This window comes from Periophthalmus magnuspinnatus, chromosome 14 (assembly GCF_009829125.3).
Source record: "Periophthalmus magnuspinnatus isolate fPerMag1 chromosome 14, fPerMag1.2.pri, whole genome shotgun sequence".
Classification (NCBI taxonomy): Eukaryota; Metazoa; Chordata; class Actinopteri; order Gobiiformes; family Gobiidae; genus Periophthalmus; species Periophthalmus magnuspinnatus.
In genome coordinates, this window is record NC_047139.1 from 1,612,379 (window position 1) to 1,620,642 (window position 8,264).

General features: G+C 46.1%; 2 protein-coding genes across 2 annotated transcripts in view; one reads left to right on the forward strand and one right to left on the reverse strand.

Annotated features, from left to right (window-relative positions):
* Window positions 1-3,849: 3,849 nt before the first annotated feature.
* On the forward strand, window positions 3,850-5,890 carry LOC117381562 (uncharacterized). Its single transcript, XM_033978544.2, has 4 exons — window positions 3,850-4,032; window positions 4,405-4,498; window positions 5,254-5,341; window positions 5,444-5,890. The coding sequence occupies exons 1-4, from the start codon at window positions 4,002-4,004 to the stop codon at window positions 5,888-5,890; spliced, it is 660 nt and encodes a 219-aa protein (XP_033834435.1). The 5' UTR covers window positions 3,850-4,001.
* Window positions 5,891-7,397: 1,507 nt separating this feature from the next.
* ins (preproinsulin) overlaps window positions 7,398-8,264 on the reverse strand; it is a 2,098-nt gene continuing 1,231 nt past the window's right edge. Inside the window, exons 2-3 of the mRNA XM_033978112.2 lie at window positions 7,810-8,008; window positions 7,398-7,648 (exon numbers count right to left, since the gene is read on the reverse strand). Of these exons, the coding sequence (XP_033834003.1) occupies window positions 7,500-7,648; window positions 7,810-8,002 (342 nt within the window). The 5' untranslated portion in view covers window positions 8,003-8,008 and the 3' untranslated portion in view covers window positions 7,398-7,499. The remainder of the gene's footprint in view (window positions 7,649-7,809; window positions 8,009-8,264) is intronic.

An 8,264-nucleotide genomic window follows, 5' to 3' on the forward strand; every position in this document is an offset into this window, starting at 1 on the left:
CAAGGAGACGAGGAGAGGAGGAGACAAGGAGAGAGGAGACAAGGAGAGAGGAGAGGAGGAGACAAGGAGAGAGGAGAGGAGGAGAGAGGAGAGGAGGAGACAAGGAGAGAGGAGACAAGGAGAGAGGAGACAAGGAGAGAGGAGAGGAGGAGACAAGGAGAGGAGGAGACGAGGAGAGAGGAGAGGAGGAGAGGAGGAGACGAGGAGACAAGGAGACGAGGAGAGGAGGAGACAAGGAGAGAGGAGACAAGGAGAGAGGAGAGGAGGAGACAAGGAGAGAGGAGACAAGGACAGAGAAGAGGAGGAGACAAGGACAGAGAAGAGGAGGAGACAAGGACAGAGGAGAGGAGGAGATAAGGAGAGAGGAGAGGAGGGGGTAGGAGAGAGGGCAGAGTCAGAGAGAGTTTTTTTCTAGGCCGGTGGTAAAAGTGGAGCAGTTTCTTGTGGTGGAGACTTTTTGTTGAGTTACTTTATTTTGTCCAGAGTCATTTCTGTTTCATCCTTCACAGTTTTGACACATTTGAAAATGTGTCTAAATTTGAGGTTGTGTTTGTTTTAAAAGTTGAATAAATCTGAAAATGTGACAGAATTCGGTGCCTCATTGGATCATGACATATGTCACATGACGGTGGACTGGTCTGTGAGGGGGCGTGGTCACATCATGTTTTGTTTCTACCCCCCTGATGCATCTGGTGTCCAAATTTGGTTTGACTGCGCCAAAGTTTTTGTTGGACGTCCTTTTGGAGAGGACAGATTTTTGTCCTGTTGCCATGGCAACACAATGTGAGTCATCATGAACTTTTTTGATCAAGGCCACGTCTCAAATATGTGCAGCAAATTTTGTTTAGACCAAAGTAAAATGTTAGTTTTCCATATATATGATCTAGGGGGCGCTGTCACGTTAGCGCTCCATAAATAATATGTAAGAAACACAATCGCTCATTTTAGTCCAGCGCAAATGAGAGAGATTTGGAAAAACACACAGATACACAGACACACACACACACGCTCACCCCGATACACACACCGACACACACACCCCGATACACAGACACACACACACCCCCACCCCCACACACACCTACACACACACACACACACCCCCCTACACAGATACACACACACACACGCACACACACACACACACTCTGAGGCGCCATTTTGTTTATTTTAGGAAATTCGAAACAGACAGAAATGAAAACTCCAACTTCTCTGATTTTGGGCAAATTTTGGTGAAGGAAAAATAAAATTTAAGGCTGAACTAAATATTAGAACTTTAAGAGAGAGAGAGGGAGAGAGGGAGGAGGAAGAGAGGGAGGAGGAAGAGAAGAGTAAAGAAGAGGGAGAGGAGGAAGAGAGAAAGAGAGGAGAGGGAGAGCGAGAGAGTGGAGAAAGAGAGGATGAAGGGAAGAGAAAGAAGAGGAAAGACGAGGAAGAGAGGTAAGGAAGAGAGAAAGAAGAGAGCGAGAGGAGGAAGAGAGGAGGAAAAGAGAAGAGAGGTAAAGAAAAGGAGAGAAAAGAAAGGAGGAAGAGAGATAAAGAAGAGAGAGGGAGAAAGGGAAGAAGAAGGGAGGAGAAAGAGGTAATGAAGAAGAGAGAAAAGAAATAGGACAAGAGAAAGGAGAGGAAAAAGTATAGGGAAGTGGAAGGGGTGAAAAAGAGAAAAAAGAGAGAAAAGGAGGGACGAGAGAGGGAGAAGAGGAATAAAAAAGGAGGGTAAATTTAAACGATGTTTTCATTGAGTTGAACATTAGCGTTTTATGAAAAGAGAGAGAAGAGGAGGAGAAAGAAGAGACAGGGACGGAGAGATAGAGACAAAGAGGAGGAGGAGAGGGAGAAGGAGGGAAAAAGAGAAGATACGTGATGTAACAGTGACACCTGGTGGACGTGGAGAGTCTCGACCTGAGCTGACGTCATCACTTTAATATGAAACAGACTCAGGCTTCACTCACATTTATATGAACGATTAAAGCCACAGTGCGGAACATTACAGACAAAAATACACTAAAATAAAATCATGTTGTTCTCTTTTATCAGTGAAATAAAAAAAAAAAAGATCTGTCCTCACTAAATGGGCTCGCATCTCCACAAACCTGACTGGAGGAGCGCCTTTTTTCACGGAAATATTGATCCTTTGGCTACAATATTCCACAGTATGGCATTAAAACATAAAAACATGTCTATCTCCATGAAAAACGTTCCAAAGTGTGTTTTAACTTTCTGTTTCCATGGGTTTTATTCCTCTAACCCCCCGAGTCTGGAGGACAGCTCTGATTGGACAGTTGACGTCCAAACTTTAATGTTGCGTGTTTAACTTTATGAAATTCTCACATTTTATTTCAACGTCCTGCAACACCCAACGCCCGGAGCTACCCATGATGCCCTGCTCTTAAAGGGACCACACTCTGGATGATAGTTAAGCCTCGATATCACTGCAGCACATTTGGTGTAAAGTAGTGAACATGAGACGCAGCCAAACACTCCCCTCTAGTGGCCATATACACAACATACAAGGATCAGTCAGGAGGAAGTGCAGTGTGAGACAGTGTAATGCACGAAGTGTCCTGAGGAGGGCAGTACGGTTCAGTGCACGATCATTTTAAAACAACAAACAACACGCTACAAGACAGAAGTGTAATAAACGACCATTAAACTGACACACACCGAGAGGAGGCCCCAGGGAAGACCCAGGACACGCTGGAGGGACTATGTCTCTCTGGCCTGGGAACGCCTTGGGATCCCACCGGAGGAGCTGGAGGACGTGTCCGGGGTGAGGGAAGTCTGGGAGTCCCTGCTTAGACTGATGCCCCCACGACCCGGCGCCCGGATAAGAGGAAGAACATGGATGGATGGATGGATAAACTGGAACAACATGAAAATACAGAAACAGAACGTTGTTTTTTTTACTTCTGAGAAAGATCCACCTACGCCCCAACTCAGGAAACAATGTCTGTCTGATCAGTCTCCAAACTGGCTGGGTCCTCTCTGCGGGGTCCTCTCTGCGGGGTCCTCTCCTCTACATCATCTGACCCTCTTCTCTGCTCCTCTGCATCCTCTGTACCGCACATTCACTCTCACTCTCCTCCTCTGTACCGCACATTCACTCTCCTCCTCTGTACCGCACATTCACAGTCTGCGTAGGGTTTTCTTACTCGTCCATCAGGGCCGGTCCTTCAAACTGCACTCACCTGACTACACCTGCAGGGGGAGCTCATGCAAAAAAACTACTATTTATGCAGAAAAAAGTATTAGGACACAAGACACCGTGAATTTAATCTGACTTTTTTACAGATAAATACCAAAAAATACCAACTCCTCAGCTAATACTTATATAAAAACATGAAATCTGGAGAGGGGCACCTGTCTCACCTGTCCGCGTGCTCCTGTCTCACCTGTCCGCGTGCTCCTGTCGTCCGGCAGGTGCAGCAGAGCCTTCTTCTTCATGATCACACTCAGCCCTAGCAGAATGTCAGAGGTGGAGTTTAAAGGTACTCCCACATCACAGCCGCTTCAGGAAACAAAAGACAGTTATTTTATGGTTATCACTTAAAATCCCAAACTTGTGAAATTTAACCCTTGTGTTGTCCAGGGGTAATTTATGGCCCCAAAACCAACTCTGTCACAGCAGAACTTGGTCATTTCTTCATTAAATGGGTTGAAAATTGGGCCAGTTGTTCATTTGTATCAAGCGTAAGAGTATACGCGCTGAGTACAGTATCTACTGTACTACAGTGCCATACTGGAGTCATACACATAAATTAACCGGTGCATTTAAAAATTTGCGTCACTTCCGGCGCGACAAGCGCTGTTCCGCCGGAAGTGACGTAGCCCTTAAATCCACTTCCGGTGCGACGAGACTTGTCCCGTTTCACGGACGAATCCGGCCAAAATGTGCCGTGTGTTTCCATGGAGATCGATCGAAGCTGAAGCGCGCGTCCGTGCACGCTTCACGCACTGATATATCCCGTCATGCACCGCGCCTGCGCTAAAAAGAGAAGAAAATGGAGCACGCCACGCAAAACATGTTCAAATGTGAGTACAGGCTCCTGTCCCCTACAACTGAGTTCAACTGATGTTAAACCGAGTTAAACCGAGTTAAACTGAGTTAAACTGATGTTAAACCGAGTTAAACCGAGTTAAACTGAGTTAAACTGATGTTAAACCGAGTTAAACCGAGTTAAACCGAGTTAAACTGAGTTAAACTGAGTTAAACTGATGTTAACCCGAGTTAAACTGATGTTAAACCGAGTTAAACTGATGTTAAACCGAATAAACTAAATTCACACTAAACCCACTGTGTAACTGAACAAACGTGAGCGGGATTATCCCTCACACTTGTAGATTAGTGCAGCTGTCTTAATGTTTCATATTCGTGCTTATTTAAGTCTGTTCTTTTGTCTTTAGGGAGCGAGGAGCAGACGGTGGAGTTTATCCGTCTGAGGGGAGAGAATGGACATTTATTCACCGGGGCCAAACACTCCGCCAGCGCTGCCTGGAGGTAAACCACAAAACACTGCGATGTTCTCCTAGATAATATAAGAAAGACACTAGAAGTACATAAAAGTTGGCCTTACTGCGAATTTAACACCTTTACATTTCTACATATGTGTGTTGTAATGACTGAACCTGTTTTCCCTGTTTCATTCTCGTCTGATCCACAGTCTGTACTTCTGTGATCACTCAGGGGCCACTCAGGGTTTAGTACAAGCTCTGTCAGACTCAGGACAATTTGGCCCATGATATAATTATATTTGGCCCACTAGATCATATCAATGGTGTATTAGAGCATGCACCTCTTATACTACAAATCCCAGAATGCTTTGCAAATAAGTTGGCACCGGCCCCCACCACTTGTGTTGACTCTTTACCATCTGCTCCTGTCGCTTCACTCAAATTTAATCCACCCCTTTTGAAAAACATGCAGATGTTGTTTAAAATGTTCAATAAATATTTATTTTGGCCCACGATTTAGTCACAGTTTTTAATTTTGTGCTTCTGTGAATTTGATTTTGACGCCTCTGCCCTGTGGAGCACTGGATGTATCTATTTCTCACCTATTTACTCACTGAATAATCCATCATAACTACCTTCATTACCAAAGAAGAGGCAAAAATGTATAACAAACGCATAAAGGGAATTATAGAATGTGCTGCATAGTTATTTAAATCTGACCGTGTAGTAGAACATTCTCATTGTCTCTGTATTATAAACTGTTGTGTTTATAATTGGGTAAATTGTTTGTCTGTGACTTAGGAAAATACTGTGGGAGCTGGGCCTGGAGGGGAAAGTCACTCACCTTCAGGCGAAAAAAAAGTGGGAGAACCTACAAAAGAAATATAAAGTATGTACATGATCTAAATGTATACTGTTGTTATTAATACACATAAACCATTGTGTTCATCCTGTTTTCACATGCCTGGTATTAATATTTATTCTGTCAAAGGAGTGCAAATATCCAAGCAGTGGGGAAGGAGCGGCGATGAAGGCCACCGCTGAAACTTGGCCCTGGTTTGCCCACATGGATGAGGTGTTGAGACAGAGGCCCTCCATCAACCCCCCTGTCCTCATCGCCTCTATCCCCGACGACACACCGGGGCCCAGCACTGCCAGGCAGGAGCAGGAAGAGGAGGAGAAGGAGGAGGAGGACGACGGCGGCGACGACAACGGGGAGGACGAGGAAGAGGATGAGGAGCAGCCGCCGCCGCAGCAGCCGCAGCCAAGGGGACGAGGGCCTGCAGCACAAAAAAGAAAGAGGGACAGTGATTTTGTGCAGCTCTACAGGGAGGACTTACGGAGACAGTGGGAGCAGGATGAGAGGGAGGCAGAGGAGAGGAGAGAACGATTTGAAAGGTTGTTTGGCTTGCTAGAAAAATTGGTGGACAAAAATTAAAAACTTTGATTTTGAAATATTTCTGAGTGTTTATTTACAGGTATCATGACATTTCTTTAACAAAGGAACAGAAAATACAATGTACAATATTTTTAACGTAGTAACTTAAAACACTAAAGTAACATTCAAAGTGCAAATCAATAAACCTGAGTGAGCCAGTGCCAGGTTTTAATCATGAAGACACATTTATAGGAACCTTGGCAGTGCTAATCAACCTTCTCTGCCTGGACCGACTTGAGAGTGCTGAGATCGAGGTCTTCATCTTCTGGCTGGTACGTGGGGCTGTCCCACCGGGTGCTGCTCCACTGTCCACTGCATCGTTCATGGACTGGGTTTGCAGGGCTGGCTGGGGAAATAGATGACGGCCATGTTGCTTTAGAAAAACGGGTAAGAATAGTGATAGTACTCCTAGTATGTTACATCACATCTGTTTACAGTTATTTACCCTGTCCTTGTCCTGTGTTCATTGCAGTAAGTCAGACCTGTTCCCGGTGCATGTTGGACTCCGCCAGGGCTGCCCTTTGTCACTGGTTCTGTTCATTATATTTATGGACAGAATTTCTAGGCGCAGCCAGGGGCCGGAGGGGGCCTGGTTTGGGAACCACAGGATTTCATCTCTGCTGTTTGCAGATGATGTTGTCCTGATGCTTCTTCGAGCCAGGACCTGCAGCACTGGGGCGGTTTGCAGCCGAGTGTGAAGCGGCTGGGATGAGAATCAGCTCCTCCAAATCCGAGGCCATGGTTCTCGACCGGAAAAAGGTGGTTTGCTCTCTCCGGGTGGGTGGAGAGTCTCTGCCCCAAGTGGAGGAGTTCAAGTATCTCGGGGTCTTGTTCACGAGTGAGGGAAGGATGGAGCGGGAGATTGACAGGCGGATCGGTGCAGCATCTGCAGTGATGCGGTCGCTGTATCGGTCCGTTGTGGTGAAGAAGGAGCTGAGCAAAAAGGCAAAGCTCTCAATTTACCGGTCAATCTACGTTCTACCCTCACCTATGGTCATGAGCTCTGGGTAATGACCGAAAGGACAAGGGTGAGGGAAGTCTGGGAGTCCCTGCTTAGACCGCTGCCCCTGCACCCAGCCGGAGAAGATGGATGGATATATACTATATATCCTTTTGTACGATAGGACGTGTGTGTAGGACGTGTGTGTAGGACTTTATGTAGGCCACTGTAAGGGCTGATCCTTTTGTCTCTATGGGGGAAATACATTCTGGGAAAACACTTTGAAACTTTGAATTTACACTGCCCCATAGCATTCTGTGGAAGCAGGTGGACTAAATAGAAAAATGTCTTAATATTTAATTTAGAGTGGATCAAAGTAAGTATGTTGAGGCGAGTTTGCCTTTGAGGGTTTAAGACTTTTAAGACATTTTTACAGCTACATAAACAGAATAATTCCACAACAAACAGCCTTGTATTTTCTCAATTCACAAACTTTATTTTGTTGGAAAAAATAAATGCCTTGGTCTTGCCTTTCCAGACTCGAGCCACCATTGGAGGAGCTGTCTGGAGGAGCTGTCTGGAGGAGCGGTCAGCTGTTTGGAGGAGTGGTCAGTTGTTTGGGGTGGCGGTCAGTGGTTTGGGGGAGTGGTCAGTGGTTTGGGGGAGCGGTCAGTTGCAGTAGTTCTGGAGGTCAAAGATGTTACAGGGTTTATGACAGCACTGCTCCACGATCCCACGTTTCGCCATCATCTCCATCTCGTCTTTGTACGCGAACTCTGGCACCTCGCCCTCCCCCGCGGCCTTTGGAGGGAGCAGACCTGAGGACAAACAAAACAAGAGGAAGTCAGATGCCCTCCCATGCTCCTATAGCCCAGTGTGTCAGATGCCCTTCCATCCTCCTATATCTCAGAAGTGTTTATCTGTGGTGAAAGGTCAGTCTGTAGAGTCTGTATTTAAATTCTGTTGTGTGTTTCCTGACCGAGGAGCGAGTCCACGTCTCTGGCTCCACGGCCCGGGTTGTAGAAGAAGCCCCTCTCCCCACACACGAGGTACAGCGCATCCACCAGGTGAGAGCCGCACAGGTGCTGAGGGGGAGCGGCCCCCTGAGACCCCGACCACGGGACCACCAACAGAGCCAAGAGGAAGGCAGACTGCAGGGAGCGGCACGCCATCGTCAGCTACAACAGAACAACGGTATTATGCACAAGTATAAGACACAGACGAGTATGGACCATGGACCACTATGAACCTGCGGGACACTGAGGGACACACATATAAGACACATATAAGACACATGGGAATAGAAAACAATGTACAAACATTTAATGTGGGAAAATCACAGCATATTGTCTAAAGAAAGAATCTTTTTATTACCATTGCAGTATCGGGATTGATATCGAGTATCGAGATCAAGTTTAAATTTTTTTATCGTGA

Coding starts and splice junctions, on each gene's coding strand:
- LOC117381562 (XM_033978544.2), top strand. CDS start 4,002: ATGGAGCACGCCACGCAAAACATGTTCAAAT. Junction 4,499..5,253: donor TCCGCCAGCGCTGCCTGGAG/GTAAACCACAAA, acceptor TCTGTGACTTAG/GAAAATACTGTGGGAGCTGG. Junction 5,342..5,443: donor ACCTACAAAAGAAATATAAA/GTATGTACATGA, acceptor ATTCTGTCAAAG/GAGTGCAAATATCCAAGCAG.